This window comes from Cydia amplana, chromosome 19 (assembly GCF_948474715.1).
Source record: "Cydia amplana chromosome 19, ilCydAmpl1.1, whole genome shotgun sequence".
In the NCBI taxonomy this organism is placed as follows: Eukaryota; Metazoa; Arthropoda; class Insecta; order Lepidoptera; family Tortricidae; genus Cydia; species Cydia amplana.
In genome coordinates, this window is record NC_086087.1 from 15081134 (window position 1) to 15105773 (window position 24640).

Below are 24640 nucleotides of genomic sequence, written 5' to 3' on the forward strand. Positions count from 1 at the left end.
TTCAAACAGCATCTTGGGAAAGTGTCTGCAAAGCTAAAAACCCGCAACAGCATCATCCAAAAGCTAACCGGAACTACCTGGGGTGCAAATGCAGCTACACTCCGGACCTCGGCACTGTCGCTGGTATTTTCGACAGCCGAATACAGCTCTGCCGTCTGGCTGAACAGCGCTCACACTTCCCTGGTTGACGTCCAACTCCATCACACGATGCGCCTCATCTCTGGATGCCTCAAGCCCACACCGATCTATTGGCTACCAGTCCTATCCCACATACTGCCACCTCATATGCGGAGAGAAAGATGCCTTGGCCTTGAAATACAAAAGATCCGGGCATCCACAAACTTACCCATCCATGAAGACCTTCATGATTTTAAAAAGACACGACTTAAGTCTCGCCATCCCCCAGTGCTGAGATTCCATGATCCAGCCCCAATGTGTAACCTACGGGACTCTTGGGAATCTGAATGGGAATCAAGATCTCTCCCTGGCGACGTCTCCAAGCTTAATACCAAGACACGACCTGCTGGCTTTGAGGAACCCCGTCGCGTCTGGTGCATGCTGAATCGAATAAGGACGGGAGTTGGAAACTGTGCTTATTTATGGCACAAATGGAACTGGTGCGAATCACCGGAATGTCCGTGTGGAGCAGCCGAGCAGACCGTACACCACACGGTATTTGACTGTCCTCTAACCAAATATCAAGGGCAAGTTGAAGATCTGACCACCTTAACAATAGAAGCGGTACAGTACTTAAAAACTGTAAATCTCTGAAGTAGAGTAACACAAAAAGCCATACGAAAAAAAAAAAAAAAAAAAAAAAAAAGGGTTCCGCGGAACACACTTTGAGAATGGCTGATTTATAGTATTCTTCTTATTCATATTTCCCCAGATCAGCGATGCTTTCAACTTTTTAACCGCCGTAGTCTTTTAGTAAGACAAAACTTCGTATTACTTCGTACAGGTGGAGACACGAGCACGCCCGATGAACAATTCTGAGCTTTTAAAAGGTTAACAAACTGCAGCAGGTAAGTATTCAAATAAAATACAATTTTAAACCTATCGCAAACCTCACTGCAGTCACCTTTCCTTCCTTCGCTCTAGTATTTATACCAAATGTATTATTAATGGGTCCAATGACGATACAAATAACTCCCAACCAGTCTTTACTCAGATATTAAGCATCTGGGCTGTAACCGCGAACATCTTCATTCATTCGCGATAGCTTTCTGAACCAGACTAAGAATCTGGTGTTTACAAATTTACCACCCACCGTTCTTATATAACCGTTTGACTAAAAGCTAACTCATCAACCAATCTCTTTCACTGGCCGTTGCCTCATTTATTCATCAAATGGTAATACTAAGAACCTTTGGAATACATTAGTACTAATTATGCGCATTATTCATGTACTTTTAACACCTAAAAATACAAGTTCTGTGTTCGGTTTTTGGAGCGCAATAGTTAATGTGGAAACGATCGGGGGAGTCTTTGACGATCTGTTAAGTCTGAACATCGCCGTCGAGTCACTTGCCCGAGAAGCTTAAAATAATACTGGAAATTGCCATTATATATGTAGTAAATTTCTCTTTTTGCAGAGTGACATAATATTTATAACCCTGAAATTTGTCAATCCCTTAAAAGTGGGTAATACCATCAAATATCCCAGAAAGTCAAGGGGCATACAAGCCCTAACTGCCTGTCAGTCTATTTGTCTGTTCCGATTTAGATGAAATTTGGTATGAAGATAGTTTGAGAGTTAGGGAAGGACATAGAATTTTTTCACGGAAATCATTATTATGAAGTTTGTTTATAATTATTACCACTTGCTTACCATTTTCGTCAACTACCACCGACAACTTTTTCAAATAGAAGTCGAATTCAAAAACATCAAATACCTACCCTATCAAATAAGTACCTACCCTAGCAGTATACTTAGTGCCAATGAATAATATTTATGTTCTTAAGAAAACCCTGTTTCGGTAGTTTGGTAAAAAGAACTAACTTGACACTAATTGACACCATCAAAACTTCACTGACTCGATATCTAGCTCATGTAAGTCCAACATAAACTATTTAAGCCCCAACTTTTAGAAAAGGCACTGCGCACTATGTTTTTGCTCCACTAATTGACTTGGGAAGTTGGTTTTAATTCCCATTGGTTCTTGAAAACCAGTGTAAAGTGACCTAAAGATTCGTAACAAGTATGCGCGATTGAAGGGCAAGTTTATATTGGTCATTGAGCCTTTGACACGTTTGTGCAAAGGGAGCGATGGAGTGATGCCTCGCGCGCTTTATCTAGACTACTTACCTCATTATAGACTTTGCACTGAGTTAATGTCCTACTGGCAGCTAGGTATGTTGATGTTTAAGGGCGGGTGTACTTCATCATACGAGTCACTCTCTTTAGCGTTCAATAACTCTTAGAGTCTCCGAGCGTCGGCGTCTACTTAGTCAACTCTATGGCTGCTGCTCGACAAAGTTGGCGCAACTGCGCAGCGACGCCATTTTCCATAACGCTGACTAAACGCCGACGCTCAAAAACCGCTATATTATCTCTATCGTCGAATAATGGTCCCTATATGACAGTTCCTTCAGGTGTCTTTTGGTTGGACTTAATTTAAAAAATAATCGTCTAAAATACGTTTTTACCAAATTTTTAAATTATTACTTTTTCAAATTATTACTAAATAAATGAATGTATTTCCCAAAAAATGTCAACAAATATTTTACGTGACAGCTATAGGTACTCTATATAAAAATGAACTGTTAGGGATGAATAGGGTTCGCGTCGAATGATGATTCATTCGACGCCAAAAGTACTCGTAAAGTGTGGGCCGGCCGTATGCGGTGTGCTGAGTCGTAACTAGTATAAGCTGCATCCATAGGGCAGAGATCTGTGGCTGTTGCACCTCTCTAATTCAAATTACTTGCCGCCGGCTCCACGAGTTAGTGGGCAAATTACTATTTAACTCAAACGGAATATCGGGCAAAAACTAGGTGGCACTCTAAGAGCCACCCCACACTAGCGTCTTTTGAGCATCCGCGTAAGTTGCGCCAGCGTTGCGTCGAACAGCAGCCATAACACATAGCACTAGACGCCAACGCTCGAGAGACGCTAGTGTGGGTTTCCCGATCGTCGACGCCATTTTTTAGGGTTCCGTAGCCAAATGGCAAAAAACGGAACCCTTATAGATTCGTCATGTCTGTCTGTCCGTCTGTCTGTCCGTCTGTCTGTCCGTCTGTCTGTCCGTCCGTATGTCACAGCCACTTTTCTCCGAAACTATAAGAACTATACTGTTGAAACTTGGTAAGTAGATGTATTCTGTGAACCGCATTAAGATTTTCACACAAAAATAGAAAAAAAACAATAAATTTTTGGGGTTCCCCATACTTCGAACTGAAACTCAAATTTTTTTTTTCATCTAACCCATACGTGTGGGGTATCTATGGATAGGTCTTCAAAAATAATATAGAGGTTCCTAATATCATTTTTTTCTAAACTGAATAGTTTGCGCGAGAGACACTTCCAAAGTGGTAAAATGTGTCCCCCCCCCCCCCCCTAACTTCTAAAATAAGAGAATGATAAAACTAAAAAAAATATATGATGTACATTACCATGTAAACTTCCACCGAAAATTGGTTTGAACGAGATCTAGCAAGTAGTTTTTTTTTAATACGTCATAAATCGCCTAAATACGGAACCCTTCATGGGCGAGTCCGACTCGCACTTGGCCGCTTTTTATTTATTTAAGCCATTTAATTCCTTAATAACAATATAAGTAGGTACATATTTCATTATTACATTCAAAAATAGAAAATAATACATTAATAAATTAAGTTAAATATTATTAAATTAATTAACATGCATGTTTAAATCGGTAATGATTATATACACTAATTTAGTTATATTAGAGGCCATTAATACTTTACGGAAACGTCAGAGGGCCTAGTCAACATGCCAACATGCCAATCGTTTGCGCCGTAGCGAACAAAACGGTGATCTATTTCTAATATTTAGTATTAGTAATCTAAGTGTGTCAGTGTTGAACCTGTGGTAAGAATACTGTTAAATCAAACACCTACTGATTACCCAACCTAATTGATCAGTCACCTAAACTGTCATCCTGCCAAACGACCGTCCCATGCAAATGGCCCAACATTGTCCATTATACTAAGCAAACATGCAAATGTAGCGATATTGAATTAGTTGGTGACAGGTAATGCGAATTGCCTGGATCGGCCGGTAAAGTTCGTATTAATGACCGGTCTGTTTGGGTAAGGGCACGCCTTTAAAGAGGTCTGTTTGGGTAAGGACACGCCTTTAAAGAAAGCGATGTATTTACATTTATGTCTAAATATTTTAAATGTTTTTGGGTTAAGTATAAACACCTTTGTTTCCCATAAAATTTTAAGTCATAATATATTGTTTGTTTGTCATATTATCATCAGTAGTAGGTAACTGAAACCGTTGACTTTTCAAGATTTTCGTTAGGTTATTCTATAGATAGGTTAGGTTTGTTTTATGGCAATCCTGAAAAGTGACGCGTTTCTGAACCAAATGAGTTATGATTAACGAAAATGCGGTGGAAACAATAGAGACCCTATACTTTAAAACAAAATTTGTCAATCTAGATTACAACAGCATTTGTGTACAATGTACATTATAAGTATTGATAATGAGTTTATCACACACCCCTTTCTGAATGTACGACCCTTTTAGACGTGACGAGATTGAACATTGATAGGAAATAATTAATAAGCAAATAGAACTCACAAACAAGTGCGAGTCAGGCTCGCGCACGAAGGTTTCCGTACCATTATACGGACAAAACGGCAAATAAAAAACGTTTGTTGTATGGGAGCCCCACTTACATAATTATTTTATTCTATTTTTAGTATTTGTTGTTATAGCGGCAACAGAAATACATCATCTGTGAAAATCTCAACTGCCTAGCTGTCACGGTCCATGAGATACAGCCTGGTGACAGACAGACAGACAGCCAGACAGACGGACGGCGAAGTCTTAGTAATAGGGTCCCGAACCGTTAGGATACGGAACCCTAAAAAGGAGGACACAATAATATAATATAGTTATGTAGGAGTAGTTAAGTACGTATCTGTTACACTACGTAAACAACACAATCATCATGAGTGGAATCAACTAGATGCAGTAAGTTGTCCATTATAACAAGCTGCTTAAGAACAAAAGGACGAATGCCCATATGAATATTTTTATCAATAAAACCTCTTCGAACGGAACGTTGTAACTTATAATGATTTACGTTCCGTGATAATAAATTACTTCTCATGATAGGACACAGTCGGCAGTGTTAAAACAGTAGTACATTACTCCCATTTAAAATCGCAGTAGGTTAATAATATTCTTCTGTACAGTGCCTATTAACGTTTCACATCATTACACGGTCGCGCATAAGCTGACAGATAACTCTATAGTAAAAAAAACCCGCCACGTGTTAACACACTAAATAAGTATCTGAAGGTAAAAAAAGCGGCCAAGTGCGAGTCGGACTCGCCCATGAAGGGTTCCGTATTTAGGCGATTTATGACGTATAAAAAAAAACTACTTACTAGATCTCGTTCAAACCAATTTTCGGTGGAAGTTTACATGGTAATGTACATCATATATTTTTTTTAGTTTTATCATTCTCTTATTTTAGAAGTTACAGGGGGGGGGGGGGGACACACATTTTACCACTTTGGAAGTGTCTCTCGCGCAAACTATTCAGTTTAGAAAAAAATTATATTAGAAACCTCAATATCATTTTTGAAGACATATCCATAGATACCCCACACGTATGGGTTTGATGAAAAATAAATTTTTGAGTTTCAGTTCGAAGTATGGGAAACCCCAAAAATTTATTGTTTTTTTTTTCTATTTTTGTGTGAAAATCTTAATGCGGTTCACAGAATACATCTACTTACCAAGTTTCAACAGTATAGTTCTTATAGTTTCGGAGAAAAGTGGCTGTGACATACGGACGGACAGACAGACGGACAGACGGACAGACGGACAGACGGACAGACAGACAGACAGACATGACGAATCTATAAGGGTTCCGTTTTTTGCCATTTGGCTACGGAACCCTAAAAATGGCCTGAAAGCGACAACGCTAGATAGAAGAGAAAAGATCCATCGTCTGTGATTAAGCGCGTAGATGTTGCCGGTTTACACTTTTAAACCGGTGGGGGGTGGTGTTGCGCTGTCTCTGTACGGCCTGCTTCGGCTAAGGCGACAACCATAGGTTGGAGCTAGATACAGCTATCGGATCTTTCGTTTCCACGTTGCGCTTTAGCCGAAGCCAGCCGCGCAATGTCGTGGCCAGGACGTACGCGGCTGCGAGTTTGCTTACTGTCCCACATCATCTCACTGTGCATAGTGTGCATTGCACGGCCTCTATTTATAGGTAAGTAACGTTAGCACATTGCATTATTGCTAGCCGTCAACTGGTCTGAGATTATCAACAAGTGCCGACTAGATGCACATTTATTTCGTACCTAAGTGTTCATTTTTATTCGGTAGAGAGACCCAAAATTCAAAATTTGATTCTAATTTGACGATATCAGTACCTAAAAGTCGTTTCTTATTTTTGTGCGAGATTTGTTATAAATTCTTTGGTTAAGTGTAATTAGTCAATTAAGCAGAGTGCAGAAAGGTGTCTACTTGAGCGAAAAGTAAGTCATGTTTACAAGCTTTTATTTAAGTACTTTCACCTGTCCGGTTGTCTGTCTGTAATCAAATCTTGCAAGTTTAATTTGACCTAGTTCCCGGTTTCCAGTGAAGCTGGAAATGTGCATACATATGTAAGTCGGGTGATAATGCAATAGGTACCATTATTTTATGAAAAGTCTCATTTGGAAACATCCAAAATAGTACTTTACGATCTTTACGATACAAGTGCGAAAAATAGGAGTTTCGAAACGAGTAGTGGCGATAAATTAAAATACGATCAAAGGGATAGTTTTAAATCAACACGCGAATTACCTATTCGTACATGTATCGTACAACGTTTTACAGTAGGTATATATGGCCCTTTAAATTATCGACATAGTTGCGCAATGTGCTAATTATCGCACTAGTGCGGTAAAGTAGCACCTTATGTACTGTAAAAACTATAAGAAAATACCAGGTGAACATCTAAACTTCAGCTTGTTAATTTGAACCCTAGCATTTGTAATGATCTCACCATCAAATTAATGCTTCTTAAAGAGAGTTTTATTACTCAGTCTTATGACCAGGAAAATGACTTTACTGAGTGTTAATGACCTTAATGACACCGATAATTTAAACTGTTATAAATGTCATTATTTATCACTACCCCATCAGTGACTTAGTAAGTAGGTATGCGAGGAAAAAGAACTTCCATTTCCCTGTTCCATAGTAAATTCCTCCCCCTTTTCGGGATGAAAACTATCCTACTACTCTAGCGTAGGACTTTGGTACGAACGACCCGATTCGAGCCAACAGGAGTGGTCATTTCTCCATACAAACGTACTCGACTGTTTCCTCCGTGGATTTTGAAGCTAGAGCAATGATTTTTCAACACAGATTAATATTGTCAATATGTGTGTCGGACCGTTTTGCTTTTTTTGATACTTTTGTTTTTTAAGGAGCCCTTGAAAAATGGCCAAAATGGCCTAATTGACTATGCCGCAATGAGAGGCGTGGTACTCAAAACTGATATCAATTAGCCAAAAAAGCGGCCAAGTGCGAGTCGGACTCGCCCATGAAGGGTTCCGTATTTAGGCGATTTAAGACATATAAAAAAAAAACTACTTACTAGATCTCGTTCAAACCAATTTTCGGTGGAAGTTTACATGGTAATGTACATCATATATTTTTTTTAGTTTTATCATTCTCTTATTTTAGAAGTTACAGGGGGGGGGACACACATTTTACCACTTTGGAAGTGTCTCTCGCGCAAACTATTCAGTTTAGAAAAAAAATGATATTAGAAACCTCAATATCATTTTTGAAGACCTATCCATAGATACCCCACACGTATGGGTTTGATGAAAAAAAATTTTTGAGTTTCAGTTCGAAGTATGGGGAACCCCAAAAATTTATTGTTTTTTTTTTATTTTTGTGTGAAAATCTTAATGCGCTTCACAGAATACATCTACTTACCAAGTTTCAACAGTATAGTTCTTATAGTTTCGGAGAAAAGTGGCTGTGACATACGGACGGACAGACAGACGGACAGACGGACAGACGGACAGACGGACAGACGGACAGACGGACAGACGGACAGACAGACAGACAGACAGACAGACATGACGAATCTATAAGGGTTCCGTTTTTTGCCATTTGGCTACGGAACCCTAAAAAAGCAAAACGGTCCGACACAGATAATTTCATAACCATTTAGATTTCCAAATTTGGTTACGATTGGTTAAGTTTTGGACGAGGAAACAGTCGGGTACGAAACCTCGATTTCTGAGATTTTTACGCAGGATTTTTCGCCTTGTCCTTATCGCACTAGTTTTAGGAGCCGCTTCCGTTAGCGAGACGGGTATATTTACCTAAAATATTTAAATCTCAGCTCCTGTTTCGTCTTAAGAAGTCACAGCGGTAGCGGCAGTTCTTCAACCAAAAACGTCACTTTTGACACTGTGCCGGTTTTGTACCGCTGTGATTTCTTAAAGAATTGTTCGAATCGGGCCGGAAGTCTAATAGTAGAGAAATGTGGCCAGCAGTGGGACGTATACAGACTAGTTCTGCCCTCCTAAGCCAAGTAGCGCTATCTCAAAAACAAATGATTTTGAAAATGGAATTCTCAGGTATAGAAACTAAAGTATAAGTTAGCAATGAATTTTGTTTTGAGATAGCGCTGTTCGGCTTAGCAGGGCAGAGTTACTGGGGCCCGTTTCTCAAAAGCTTGTAATTTGTAATACGCGTGGAAGTCCCCTTTCTAACAAAAGCTGTCAAAAACTGACAACCGCTTGTATTACAAGTTACAAGCTTTTGAGAAACGGGCCCCTGATCTATCCTCGGCCCACCCACCATACAAATTATAGCCAAGGAAGTTGGAATCTTGTTGTATTTTCAATTGGGTTGAATTTCATTTATTAGAAAAATTTACGAGACTAATGAACTAGCAACTATGTTTCGAAATAAATTAAAAGTCGAAGTCGAAGCTTAATAGCATCGTTCGCAGACGTGTCTGCTTAATACAAAATTAATTTAGCTACGATGTTATTAATTAAGGTTGACATTCCATCGAAACTGAGTGTACATCGTAATGGACATTGGGCGGCACGAGGCTATGTTAAGATGGTGATATCATTGCATCATAAAGTAATTTTAATTTCTCTTCTCCAGTGTCTCACGCAGTGGAGCGAGGCAGTCCCAGCAAGTCCCAACTATACCTGGATGAAGTACTGGACTCTGTAATTCAAAATGGCGGCACAAGGGCCAAGAGCAGAGAGGGGGTGAATCTGGCTGAAGTCATGTTTTACTGCATGAAAAACACTCCGGATGGAATACATACAGTAATGATTTTATTTTATGACTATTTATTTTATTAACGTGTTGGAGTGGTATAGCCGCTCCTCAACCCACCAACGGAGCGGCAGCTGACGTTCACGAGGGTTCATTATACATCCCCCTTAACCACTTTATTAAGTTTCCGCTCGCTATTTTTCATGATCTGATGCTGGTTCGCGGTCTATTTAATCTATATATACGAGGGGTGTTCAAAATATTCTCGGTATGAGAATGAAAACAAACAAGTACGAAAAGTTTGATATTTTTATTTTTCAATATACTCCCCCCCTATGTTCATACACTTAAAAGATCGATCAATTATTTTTTTTAATCCCTCGTAAAAATATTTTTTATCTTTCGTGTAAAAATGCTCCTCCACTGCCGCCTTCAATGCTTCATCGTCAGAAAATTTATTTCCACGCAGATCCTTTTTAAGATTGGGGAGCAAAAAGAAGTCGCTGGGGGCTAAGTCCGGACTATACGGTGGGTGAGTAACAGTTTTAAACCCACATTCAACAATAGCTGCCTTGGCAATATGAGCAGTATGGACGGGGGCGTTGTCATGCAGAAGCAGAATACCTTTGGTTAACTTTCCTCGCCTCTTTTCTTTAATTACATCCTTTAATTGACGTAGAATGTTAGCGTAGTACTGTCCTGTGATATTTACACCTTTTTCTTTATAATCGATTAGTAATACTCCTTCACAATCCCAAAATATCGTGGCCATGACCTTGCCAGCTGAAGGGATGACCTTGAACTTCTTGGGATGAGCTGAACCCTTAATGTGCCACTGCATGGACTCTTGTTTACTCTCTGGGTCATAATGATGAACCCAGGTTTCATCTCCAGTAACTATTCTTTGCAGCACCTCATCAGGATTTTCACCGCACAGGTCAATAAAATCGGAACAACAAGCTACACGCATGTCTTTTTGAAGCCGAGTCAGCATTCGCGGAACCCATCTTGCACTTACTTTTGACATATTAAGATGGTCATGTATAATATCATGTACGGTACCAATAGAGAGATTGGTTACTTGTGCTATAGATTTTACCTTCACTCGACCATCTTCCAATATAAGTTTTTCCACTTTATCAATATTTTCTTGTGAAGTAGCTACTACAGGCCGGCCAGGTCTAGGGTCATCTTCAATACTCTCCCTTCCGCGTTTAAACTCGCTTGACCACTTTTGAATGGTAGACAAAGAAGGAGCAGACTCACGGTAAACACAATCCATTTCCTCTTTTATGGTTTTTTGATTTTTACCCTGTTTTGTCAAGAATTTTATCACGCATCGATGTTCTAATTTAGTTAACATTGTCAATTCGCACATGATGTTCATGTTTGTTCAGCAATTGCAGAAAAACAAAAGACTATCTCGGTTCGAATTATACTTTTTTTTAATGTCAATGAACAAACCTTAGCGGCCAGTAACGAAAGAAATTTTAGAAGAGGTCGTAAGATATCAATACCGAGAATATTTTGAACGCCCCTCGTATAAATGCAAGTGTCCTGACTGACTGACTGACTGATTCATCAACGCAGAGCCGAAACTACAAAAGATAGAAAGTTGAAATTTGCACCCTAGGTTGCATTTATAAAGTGTACAAGAGATAAGAAGCGATTTTGAAAAATTCAACCCCTAAGGGGGTTAAAAAGGGGATGAAAGGTTGTATGGGGTACAAGTTTTATTTTAAGCTAGGAATTTGAGACTTTGTAAAAATGTATTATATTAAAAAACAAGAAAACTAAATTCAGCGTTTTCAAAAATTCATCCCCCAAGGTGGTTAAAAAGGGGTTGAAAGTTTGTATGGAGATCAAATATTTTTGTGAGCGTGGGACTTGAAACTTTGTATATGGGGATATTATTATAAGACAGGAAAAGTAATTTCAGCGTTTTTGAAAATTCATCCTCTAACAGGGTTAAAAAGGGGTTGAAAGTTTGAATCCATTACAAATGCTTTGAAACTTCTTAGAAAGGCATAATAGCCGATTACAAAATAAAGTAATTACGACGTTTTTAAAAATTCAACCCCTAAGGGGGTTAAAAAGGGGATGAAAGTTCGTCTTGGGGTGCAAATTTCATTTTAAGCTAGGAACTTGAAAGTTTTCAAAAAGATATTAAATTTAAATACAAGAAAACTAATTTCAGCGTTTTTGAAAATTTATCCCCCAAGGTGGTGAAAAAAGGGTTTAAAGTTTGTATGGATATCAAACATATTTTCGAGCGCGGGACTTGAATCTTTGTACAAGGGCATGTTATAAGAAGACAAGAAAAGTAATTTCAGCGTTTTTAAAATTTTATCCCTTAAAATGGGGTAAAAAGGGGTTGAAAGTTTGTATGGAGATCAAAAATTTTTTCGAGTGCGGTACTTGAATCTTTGTATAAAGGCATATTATTAGAATACAAGAAAATTAATTTCAGCGTTTTTGAAAATTTATCTCTGGAGGTGGTGAAAAAGGGGTTGAAACTTTGTATGGAGAACAAACATTTTTGTGAGTGCGGGGCTTGAATCTTTGTACAAAAGCATATTATTAGAATACAAGAAAAGTAATTTCAGCGTTTTATTAAAATAATCCTATAAAAGGGTTAAAAAGGGGTGGAAAATTTGTATGGGGTTCAAATTTTATTTTAAGCTAGGAACTTGAAACTTCCTATAAAGGTATTTATAGGAAAAGGTATTTAATTAAAAGTGAAGAAAACTAATTTCAGCGTTTTTGAAAATTCATCTCTCAAGGTGGTGAAAAAGGGGTTGAAAGTTTGTATGGAGATCAAACATTTTTGTGAGTGCGGGTCATGAGTCTTTGTACGAAAGCATATTATTAGAATACAAGTAAAGTAATTCCAGCGTTAAAAGGGTTAAAAAGGGGTTGAAAGTTTGTATGGCGTTCAAATTTAATTTTTAGCCAGGAACTTGAAACTTCGTAAAAATGTATTTTATTAAAAGAGAAGAAAACTCATTTCAGCGTTTTTGAAAATTCATCCCTCAAGGTGGTGAAAAAGGGTTGAAAGTAAGCATCGGGCGCGATTTTTTTTTAATAGTGGACTTGAAAATCTTTTAAGTGCCACGCAAGAGGGATTCTATCGAGATTTTTTTTTTCAGTTAGGGGTTTGAAACTTTATGAGTAGTTCGTGACAGACAAATCTCATGCTTTGTATAATAATTAACAAATTATTAACAGTCCCTACTGCTATCTTCTTTAGGTGGTCGCCGACATCCGTTAGGGCATGGCAATTAAAGAAGAAGAAGAAGACTACTATATTTTGCCGCATTAATGCTCTATGCTCATGTAGAATATATTACCACCAACATACAAATCCACGCGGACGAAGTCGCTGGCAACAGCTAGTAATAGATATTTAAATGACAGTTTGATTGGTAGGTTTTTTACTAAAATGACAGATCAGTATATTACAAATTGCTTTTCAAGGGGCCCATAGATTACCAGTTCGCCGGACGATATCAGCCTGTCAGTTAAACGCAAAAGGTAATCTGTGGGCCCCTTATAATCATATTTTTTAATTTATTTCAGATAAATGGGGCAACCGGTGAAAAATTCACCAACGGTCAAATCCTCAAGCGCGCCGTCTCTATCGCTCGCGCCTTGAAAAGCGGTCGTACGACAGAGACGGTGATATTAATGCTACGGAACACTGAGCATATGTCTGCGCTGTTCTACGCTGTGCTTTTTGCTGGCGTGGTCCCTTTTATGATGGAGCCGCGATCTACTGAATGTGAGTCAATTATTAGGCAAATTATTATGCGTTTAACGATATATTACAGTACATCTGGTGCTCCATTATGACACCCTGTGCTATAATAAGCACATTACGTATCCACGTGGAAAATTTAAAGATGATGTACTTACCTACTGTAAAACGTTGTACGCTACACGTGCGAATAGGTAAGTTTTAAAATTCGCCACTCGTTTCGAAAATCCTATTTTTCGCCCTTGTATAGTAAATAACTATTTCAATGCCTGTTATCCACTGCTATTATTCACGTTATAATAAGATAAGTTGAGATTTAAAAAAAACCGGTCAAGTGCGAGTCGGACTCGCGCACGGAGGGTTCCGCACCATCAACAAAAAATAGAGCAAAACAAGCAAAAAAAAACCGGCCAAGTGCGAGTCGGACTCGCGCACGGAGGGTTCCGCACCATCAACAAAAAATAGAGCAAAACAAGCAAAAAAACGGTCACCCATCCAAGTACTGACCCCGCCCGACGTTGTTTAACTTCGGTCAAAAATCACGTTTGTTGTATGGGAGCCCCACTTAAATCTTTATTTTATTCTGTTTTTAGTACTTGTTGTTATAGCGGCAACAGAAATACATCATTTGTGAAAATTTCAACTGTCTAGCTATCACGGTTCGTGAGATACAGCCTGGTGACAGACAGACGGACGGACGGACGGACGGACGGACGGACGGACGGACGGACGGACGGACGGACGGACGGACGGACGGACAGCGGAGTCTTAGTAATAGGGTCCCGTTTTTAGGGTTCCGTAGCCAAATGGCAAAAAACGGAACCCTTATAGATTCGTCATGTCTGTCTGTCTGTCTGTCTGTCTGTCTGTCTGTCTGTCTATCTGTCTGTCCGTCTGTCTGTCCGTCCGTATGTCACAGCCACTTTTCTCCGAAACTATAAGAACTATACTGTTGAAACTTGGTAAGTAGATGTATTCTGTGAACCGCATTAAGATTTTCACACAAAAATAGAAAAAAAACAATAAATTTTTGGGGTTCCCCATACTTCGAACTGAAACTCAAAAATTTTTTTTTCATCAAACCCATACGTGTGGGGTATCTATGGATAGGTCTTCAAAAATGATATTGAGGTTTCTAATATCATTTTTTTCTAAACTGAATAGTTTGCGCGAGAGACACTTCCAAAGTGGTAAAATGTGTGTCCCCCCCCCCCCCTGTAACTTCTAAAATAAGAGAATGATAAAACTAAAAAAAATATATGATGTACATTACCATGTAAACTTCCACCGAAAATTGGTTTGAACGAGATCTAGTAAGTAGTTTTTTTTTATACGTCATAAATCGCCTAAATACGGAACCCTTCATGGGCGAGTCCGACTCGCACTTGGCCGCTTTTTTACCCTTTGGGTACGGAACCCTAAAAAACAAGCAAAAAAACGGTCACCCATCCAAGTACTGACCCCGCCCGACGCGCGACGTTGCTTAACTTCGGTCAAAAATCACGTTTGTTGTATGGGAGCCCCACTTAAATCTTTATTTTATTCTGTTTTTAGTATTTGTTGTTATAGCGGCAACAGAAATACATCATCTGTGAAAATTTCAACTGTCTAGCTATCACGGTTCGTGAGATACAGCCTGGAGACAGACGGACGGACGGACGGACGGACAGCGGAGTCTTAGTAATAGGGTCCCGTTTTTACCCTTTGGGTACGGAACCCTAAAAATCAATACCGCACCAGTAACACTTTTGACATTGATTGACATATTTTATTGATTGACATATTTTATTAACACACATTGATTGACATATTTTGTTATTCAAGGTTCACATCCTTTGCATGATAATGTGAGTCGTTATACTTTTATATCCAGCGGTTAATGTAAATATTTATGTAATATATGTTGACAAATGATTGCTTATTGACGTTATCTCATTCATAATGAGAAAATATTTGCTATGTTGAGCCAAATACCACTTTTACTATATCTGGTGGTGGTTTAAATTGTGTAATACTTATTACTTACTAGTGAGTAGTGACCCGCCCCGGCTTTACAGGAGTTAACAAATTATACATAAACCTTCCTCTTGAATCACTCTCAATCGAGTATCTATTAAAATAACCGCATCAAAATCCGTTGCGCAGTTTTAAAGATCTAAGCATACATAGGGAGCCAGCGGGAAGCGACTTTGTTTTGAAGGAGTATGAATATTATGTATTATAATATTATACTTACTGTGCAAAAAGTAAAGTTAATGTGGCGAAGATCAGCATATAATAAGAGCTTCTCTCGTGTTTACTAAATTCCTTTAGGTATTTTAATTCAGTAAACCTTTATCCGCGTTCTAAATGTAGTAATAGTTTCATCATCTTCCTCGTGTTGTCCCGGCATTTTGCCACGGCTCATGGGGGCCTGGGGTCCGCTTGGCAATTAATTCCAGTAATTGGCGTGGGCACTAGTTTTTACGAAAGCGACTGCCATCTGACCTTCCAACCCCGAGGGTAAACTAGGCCCGTATTGGGATTAATCCGGTTTCCTCGCGATGTTTTCCTTCACCGAAAAGTGACTGGTAAATATCAAATGATATTTCGTACATAAGTTCCGACAAACTCATTGGTACGAGCCGAAGTTCGAACCCGCGACCTCCGGATTGCAAGTCGCACGCTCTTACCGCTAGGCTACCAGCGCTTTCAAATGTGTGTATAGTTTATTTTTTTTTAATTCTCAGATGAAATCCAGCAGTTCCTCCCCCTGGTATCCCCCCACATCATCTTCTGCGAGCCTGATCGTGTCGATGTCGCCACAAAAGCGGTGGAAGGAACTGACATCAGAGTCCTGGTTGCCGACGGTTCACCGTTAGACAAATTCACGCTGGGGTGTAGTAACGATATTGACAGTTTTCAGTAAGTATGCTTCTTCTTTCTCGTTCCCACATTGCCGAGGATCGCGACCATATGTAATATCTATATTTCGTACGGTCATAAGCTATGTGCCGAACTCTTCATAGCGTTTGCGCATCTCATACGTGTCCCATCACCCAAAACACGTTTGCCATTAATTCAGCCTAAAATGATTTTCTTTACATCATGCGTTGAAGACCGCAATTCTTCGGACATATTATATATCCGAAGAATTGTCCTGGGAATGAACGTCATAATCGCGGCAATAACATGGCGGCGAACGTCATAATTTTTAATCAAGGAAATTGTCAGATAATATAGCGGCGGCAACAACGATGCTGTAATGCGGCTTTATTAAGCTTCAGTTGACATCGGAACGTCACATAAAATGTGTAACCTATTTTATTCTGCGGTTGTAACGTCGAAAAGTTTCTCGTTTTTTTTAGGGTTCCGTACCCAAAGGGTAAAAACGGGACCCTATTACTAAGACTCCGCTGTCCGTCCGTCCGTCCGTCCGTCTGTAACCAGGCTGTATCTCACGAACCGTGATAGCTAGACAGTTGAAATTTTCACAGATGATGTATTTCTGTTGCCGCTATAACAACAAATACTAAAAACAGAATAAAATAAAGATTTAAGTGGGGCTCCCATACAACCGTTTTTGATTTTTGACTGAAGTTAAGCAACGTCGGGCGGGGTCAGTACTTGGATGGGTGACCGTTTTTTTGCTTGTTTTGCTCTATTTTTTGTTGATGGTGCGGAACCCTCCGTGCGCGAGCCCGACTCGCACTTGGCCGGTTTTATTTTTTACACTATTAAGTTACCATTGTAGGTATTCTGATATTGTTCTTACATTCAGGTTACCAGAAGTGCGACCGGACAGCACAGCCGTAATTCAGCCCACCAGCGGTTCCACGGGTACACCGAAGGCTGCCATGCTAACTCATGAAGGCATAATCATGCAGATACCGAACCTTTGGTAATAATACATTGTGTGGAATCGGAACTGGTAAAATAATACATATAGCTTGTCTCTGGATAGATAAACCTCTTAAAATTCTTATATTAGATATTGCCATAAAAAATCTTGATCATCTTGGCATCCATACTATATGGCTTGTGTACAGTCAGCAATTCTATTTATTTTGTTACTTTTATTTCCAACGTTTCGACGCAGGTTACACTTCTCGTGGTCGCGGATAGCGGTCAAAACACGAACGTTTTTTAGGGTTCCGTAGCCAAATGGCAAAAAACGGAACCCTTATAGATTCGTCATGTCTGTCTATCTGTCTGTCTGTCTGTCTGTCTGTCTGTCCGTCCGTATGTGACAGCCACTTTTCTCCGAAACTATAAGAACTATACTATTAAAACTTGGTAAGTAGATGTATTCTGTGAACCGCGTTAAGATTTTCACACAAAACTAGAAAAAAAAAACAATAAATTTTGGGGGTTCCCCATACTTAGAACTGAAACTCAAAAATTTTTTTTTTCATCAAACCCATACGTGTGGAGTATCTATGGATAGGTCTTCAAAAATGATATTGAGGTTTCTAATATCATTTTTAGGGTTCCGTAGCCAAATGGCAAAAAACGGAACCCTTATAGATTCGTCATGTCTGTCTGTCTGTCCGTCTGTCCGTCCGTATGTCACAGTCACTTTTCTCCGAAACTATAAGAACTATACTGTTGAAACTTGGTAAGTAGATGTATTCTGTGAACCGCATTAAGATTTTCACACAAAAATAGAAAAAAAAAACAATAAATTTTTGGGGTTCCCCATACTTCGAACTGAAACTCAATTTTTTTTTTCATCAAACCCATACGTGTGGGGTATCTATGGATAGGTCTTCAAAAATGATATTGAGGTTTTTAATATCATTTTTTTCTAAACTGAATAGTTTACGCGAGAGACACTTCCAAAATGGTAAAATGTGTGTCCCCCCCCCTGTAACTTCTAAAATAACAGAATGATAAAACTAAAAAAAATATATGATGTACATTACCATGTAAACTTCCACCGAAAATTGGTTTGAACGAGATCTAGTAAGTAGTTTTTTTTTAATACGTCATAAATCGCCTAAATACGGAACCCTTCATGGGCGAGTCCGACTCGCACTTGGCCGCTTTTTTCTCTAAACTGAATAGTTTGCGCGAGAGACACTTCCAAAGTGGTAAAATGTGTCCCCCCCCCCTGTAACTTCTAAAATAAGAGAATGATAAAACTAAAAAAAATATATGATGTACATTATCATGCAAACTTCCACCGAAAATTGGTTTGAATGAGATCTAGTAAGTAGTTTTTTTTTAATACGTCATAAATCGCCTAAATACGGAACCCTTCATGGGCGAGTCCGACTCGCACTTGGCCGCTTTTTAGGGTTCCGTAGCCAAATGGCAAAAAACGGAACCCTTATAGATTCGTCATGTCTGTCTGTCTGTCTGTCTGTCTGTCTGTCTGTTTGTCCGTCTGTCTGTCCGTCCGTATGTCACAGCCACTTTTCTCCGAAACTATAAGAACTATACTGTTGAAACTTGGTAAGTAGATGTATTCTGTGAACCGCATTAAGATTTTCACACAAAAATAGAAAAAAAAACAATAAATTTTTGGGGTTCCCCAGACTTTGAACTGAAACTCAAAATTTTTTTTTTCATCAAACCCATACGTGTGGGGTATCTATGGATAGGTCTTCAAAAATGATATTGAGGTTTCTAATATCATTTTTTTCTAAACTGAATAGTTTGCGCGAGAGACACTTCCAAAGTGGTAAAATGTGTGTCCCCCCCCCCTAACTTCTAAAATAAGAGAATGATAAAACTAAAAAAAATATATGATGTACATTACCATGTAAACTTCCACCGAAAATTGGTTTGAACGAGATCTAGCAAGTAGTTTTTTTTTTAATACGTCATAAATCGCCTAAATACGGAATTCTTCATGGGCGAGTCCGACTCGCACTTGGCCGCTTTTTAATGTTATACATACAAGCTAGTAGACTTAACCAATACATTTTCCCCAGGCTCCACCACACCCAGTTCCCTCGCCCGACTGGTATGGGGCTCCTCGTGTCTACATGCCAGTGGCTGACCCACACCATCACCATGACCAGCTTCCCCGTATACCAGATCCCGATCCTGATCACTCCGTTGAAGATCTCCGCAGAGTACATCGCGGAATTGGCGGGGAAATACCGAGTGAGTGTTCTTTAATTTTTTATACTACGTGGGTAACAAACAAGCGTATGGCCCTCCTGATGGTAAGCACTCTCCGTAGCCTAGTACGCCTGCAACTCCAGACACTATGTGTATGGTTTAGTGTTGATTTGGCTGCGGTTTCCTTTCCTGTAAGGTGGAGGCTTCCCCAGTGGGGCTTTGCTCTTTTTTTCTGGGGTTCGTCACATTCATTTCGACCCGGGCGTGCTCTTTAACCACCCCAATGAAAAACTTACTTACTTAATACTCGTATTTATTTTCTTAAAATATTCTTCATGGAAAATGTTTTACATAAAGCGTCCTCAGGAATCCAGTACTTATTCAAGTTAGTGTTCAGCGTTAGACCTCCTAAAAATTCAAATAACTCTAAGCACGTATACTTTGTAATTTAATGAAGGGTCTTGATGAATATTTAGTAGTGGCGTTGTTGAAAGAGTGACCTTGAAGAAGGTCACTTAAGTAATTTTTCTCGCAGATAATTATGTTTAAAATAAGATAACAGGCAAGGGCTGTTTTACATTTAGCTGGCGCGGTTGCACGGAGCGGGCGCATGCGCACGGATCCCACCCAAGAACCCAAGGTTTATCACTTTCGATTTACATTACACAATTTCGAAAAAAACATGAATTTGGTTTTTTCAGGCAACTTGGACCCTAATCGGACCATCACTAGCAACTCCACTAGGACACTTAGCCACACCAGACCAGCTGTCTTCATTCGACAGGTTCTACGTCGGAGGCTCGACTTTTTCGCCTGATATGGTTGCCCCCCTCAAGGTACAGTCAGCAGCTGAAGTTGCTAAGCGGGCGAGGTGTTCAAAATTACATTGACACGCTCTTATTCTCTTAACAATAAAGTCGCGTCGCGTCTTTTCTTGCATCTGAAACGTTTACTAACATGACATAAATTTATAAATTTCCGCTACCTAAAGACGACCTTTGGAAGAGATCGCTTTTAAACGATAAAACCGCCTGTTGTTTACCCTCTTCTTATCTGTATCCTTTGTATTGTTTTCTGTAATGAGGTAAAGAGTATTTGTATTGTATTGTCGCGTCAAGATCATTTTGAACACCTCGCTCACCTGCAACCGTTGTTGCTTGTTTTAAATGTTCACTACCTATTAAAATTGCGGGAACAGGAAAAAATTATTAGAACCCAAACCTATGTTTGACCCAAAATCGCTTTTCCACATTCCACCAACTAAATATGATCAGTCAGCACTACAAGTTAGTATCAGAAATCAAATTTTTGACAGACATGTTATTGCTGAGCTCACACGGAATGGTAAAAAAATAAGGAAAAAATTTTACTTGCAGGAAAAACTGCCAGCACCAGGTTGTCTACTAAACGGGTACGGAATGACGGAGGCACACGGACTCGTAGCAGCAGGTCCCCTGGGCACCCCACTCAACTGCGTAGGGCAAATAAGTAATATCCTCGATTACAGGGTAAGTCAAATAAAGTAGGTAGGTTAATCAGGAATAATTTTATACTTACTTGGCGCGACAAACCGAAGTGGATCTCCTCCGACACCAAAGACCGGTCTGTCCAGTCAACGGCGCCGACTAATAAATAAATAATTAGTGAAGACTTGTTTTAACCAAGGCAGGCAAATTCAATATTATTTAGATATAGTGCGTCTCGCCCACTCTAATATAAGTACATGTAGGTACAAGGTGAAATGCACTTTAACATAACTGAACTTAGGTAACTAACTGAAACTAACTATAACTGAACTTAGATGTGATTCTGCAATCAGTCTACGTTAAAATTGGCCTGTTGATCACGATTTTGACAACAACGCAGAATTCGAAATGGAAAAATACAGTTAATACAATATTTTTATTATTTAGAAATCCTAATCTGTTAATTTTATATTTCAGTTAATCAACGAAAAAGGTGAAATAGTGAAAGCGCCTTATGAAAAAGGAGAATTGTATCTAAAGGGCAAATGTCTCCTGAAAGTAAGCATATTTTTACCAAAGTAGTTTAGTGTTAGGAACCTTTCTTTTGGCATTCTCGCTTTCATTAAATTCTAGTTTCGTTTTACAGTCGTAAAAAACAATACTAATACTTTTAGATTACACTTTGAAAGCCTATTATCAGTGATGTTTCACTGGCAGTCCACTTTCCAAGTTTTAAATAAATAAATAAAATAAATAAAATTTGTTTATTTCAGACCATGAGATCCATATTTTTGTTAGTTAACCAGAAAAACTTACATCCTATGTTAGTACTTACATAAAAACACTTATAACTATTGACTATTTACTACCTTAATATTATTATTATGTTTTGAGCCCCTGGACTGATTAAAATCTTAGGTAAAGATAAATGATAATATAAAAACTTTATAAACTTAATAAATATCATATAATGGAGGCGGTCAATAGTAGTTGTCAAGAATCGTCTAAGTAAAGGTAAACAAACTGATTGTTAACAGGGTTACCTAAACAACGAGGCAGCTTATCGCGAGAGCGTCACTCCAGACGGATGGCTGAAGACGGGAGACGTTTTCTACAGGGATGAGGAGGAAAGGTTATTTTTCGTCAACAGAACTAAGCTGAGCTTCAAATACTTGAACCACCATGTTAGTAAATTACAATGGATAAAGGTATTTCTGGTCACCATATTAATAAGGTCACCTAATCAAATAGTATGACTACATTGACTACTAGAATTTTTCAGGATATGAACTTTATTTATCCTTGGAACTGTCAATATAGTTACGTTAAGCGGTAGTCGGTAGTGACCCGCTGCTGAAGCAGGTGGTCCTGGGTTCAAATCCTGGTAGGTCAAGGTCAAGGTCATTTTAATATGCGACATTAAAAATATCTATGTTTGAAGTAATCATGATCTTTACGACCATTGATCAGACTTTGATTATTTTGTCTAAACAATTTGTCTTTTTACACAGTACTAATATTGTTCCCATGCAGGTTTATCCTGAAGAAATCGAGCGCGTCATAGGCAGTATACCAGGAGTCCAGCAATGCGTGGTGGTTGGCGCAGACGCTGGGCCTGCTGCTGCTGTGGTTCTACAAGAAGGGTGCGGTGTTACAAGAGAGGATATACAACACGCAGTCAACTGTGAGTGACACAGATTTATAGTCATAGGCAGTATACCAGGAGTCCAGCGATGCGTGGTGGTTGGTGCAGACGCTGGGCCTGCCGCTGCTGTGGTTCTACAAGAAGGGTGCGGTGTTACAAGAGAGGATATACAACACGCAGTCAACTGTGAGTGACACTGATTTATAGTCATAGGCAGTATACCAGGAGTCCAGCAATGCGTGGTGGTTTGCGCAGACGCTGGACCTGCCGCTGCTGTGGTTCTACAAGAAGGGTGCGGTGTTACAAGAGAGGATATAAAGCAGTCAACTGTGAGTGATACTGATAACTAATATCGTGTGTGTAACTTAGATCCATCGATCTGGGGCCCGTTTCTCAAAAGCTTGTAACTTGTAATGCAAGTGGAAGTCCCTTTCTAAAAAAAGCTGTCCGCTTGTATTACATTACAAGCTTTTGAGAAACGGGACCCTGGTCAAGACAGAAATAACAGATGGCCAAAATAAAACAATATTTCGTTCAATTATAATAAAGAAAAATAGTAAGTGCCTTTAATAATTGTCAGCAGAAGTCGGTGGACTGAATTGTGAAACTTCAACCTTTTACCTTTGACAATATACTGTAGGTATAATTTACTTTATGTATAATCGTAGCCATACAGCGCCAGCTACGAATTATCAACTATCAAATTTGCAGCAGGTACTCGTATCTTTACTATACTGAATCCACAGAAAATAAAATAAAAGCTAAGAGGAACTTGTAAGTAGGTATACTACTATACTAGACCTAGCTTTTTTGACAGAAACTGACTTTTATCTATTTTCACAGCTACTCTAAGCGACTACAAGCACCTGCGCGGGGGCATCGCGCTCGTGACGTCACTGCCCACCACTCACACTGGCAAGGTCCACCGCGCCAACTGCCTCCAGCTGATCCAAGAACTCATCGGCAGGGGGGAATGCTTCTAGAAACTTCCAGAAGCCGAAGCTAGATTATCATTAATTGCCCTAAGATAGCTAGTGCAATAAAGGTTAATATATGTAACTTGGGATTACTTCGATATCTATACCAAAACTAACCAAAAATCTGTTGCAATTTACCTAAACCTACTGTGGGCGACCAATTCAAACTTTTTTTGAAGTGAAAACTTCTTTTTTTTATTAAAACGATATCTAAATACTGTCATCTTGCTTATGACAAAATATTATAATCATAATGAATAACATATCACATGAGATAAACAGAAACAAAGTAGTGGCCTAGAACTAGTTTAGTTTACCATGAACGCGACCATACCACCTGTCAACTGCTTGCTGCTGCTAACGAAGGACAGCGGCAGGACAGAATTATATTTTAATCATATTATTTAGCTATCCTGCGTCTCGCCCGCACCAATACATGCACGGATAAGTACAAGCGAAATGCTCGATAACTGAATGACATCAGTTAGATGTCATTCTGATATCAGTGTACGACTGTACGTTCGAATTGGCCTGTGAGGTGAGAACATTAAACTAGATTGAAGCGCGCAAGTTATGTCCAAGGCGCTTTGTACTCCGAACGGACGCAACGCAGACTGAGAAAGTTGGATGAAAACCAGCCAAGTGTAAATGCTGTTCAGATGTCTTTTGTACTCCCCAGAAACTTCCTGCTTTCCAAAGCTAAACTGTGGAATGAACTGTCACCAAATACGGTATTTTCGGACCGATACGACCTTCAAACCTTCAAGAAAAGAGCGTAGTTATTCCTACACCCGGCCTTACAACCGCTCTAGTGTTGCAGGTGTCCATGGGCGATAGTAATTGCTTACCATCAGGCGATTTGTCTGCTCGTTTGCCTCCTATATCATATTAATAAGCTTTTGGCAAATATTTAATTTTTGGTACAAGCTTTTATCGCTGACTGAACTTTTCTTACGACAGACAACTAATACTCATCGAGACAATTCTAAAAACCCCTAACACAATTAGGTTGCGTTGTTTCATCACAGAGTTCCTATGGCCACCTCCTGTCTCCATTATCAGATCAGCTCAATGGTACATACCATAATATTGCATTGTCACCCGACTTACATGTGTATGCAAAATTTCAGCTCAATCGGAAACCGGAAAGTGGATCAAATTAAACTTGCAACATTTGATTACAGACCGACAGACAGACAACGGGACAGGTGAAACTAAAGTCTATTTTTTAATTCGGTAGACTAAAATGACATTTCTTAGTATGAAATGACATTTTATGTTCAT

General features: G+C 39.2%; 1 protein-coding gene across 1 annotated transcript; it reads left to right on the forward strand.

Annotated features, from left to right (window-relative positions):
* The first annotated feature begins 418 nt into the window (after nucleotides 1–418).
* Nucleotides 419–23400, forward strand: LOC134657200 (uncharacterized). The gene is given in 12 exon segments (XM_063512753.1): nucleotides 419–551; nucleotides 9341–9510; nucleotides 13040–13241; nucleotides 15947–16121; nucleotides 16978–17097; nucleotides 19136–19310; nucleotides 19970–20104; nucleotides 20645–20776; nucleotides 21212–21292; nucleotides 21772–21918; nucleotides 22268–22565; nucleotides 23223–23400. Coding segments are annotated over 12 exon segments (1908 nt in total). The 3' UTR covers nucleotides 23363–23400.
* Nucleotides 23401–24640: the final 1240 nt, after the last annotated feature.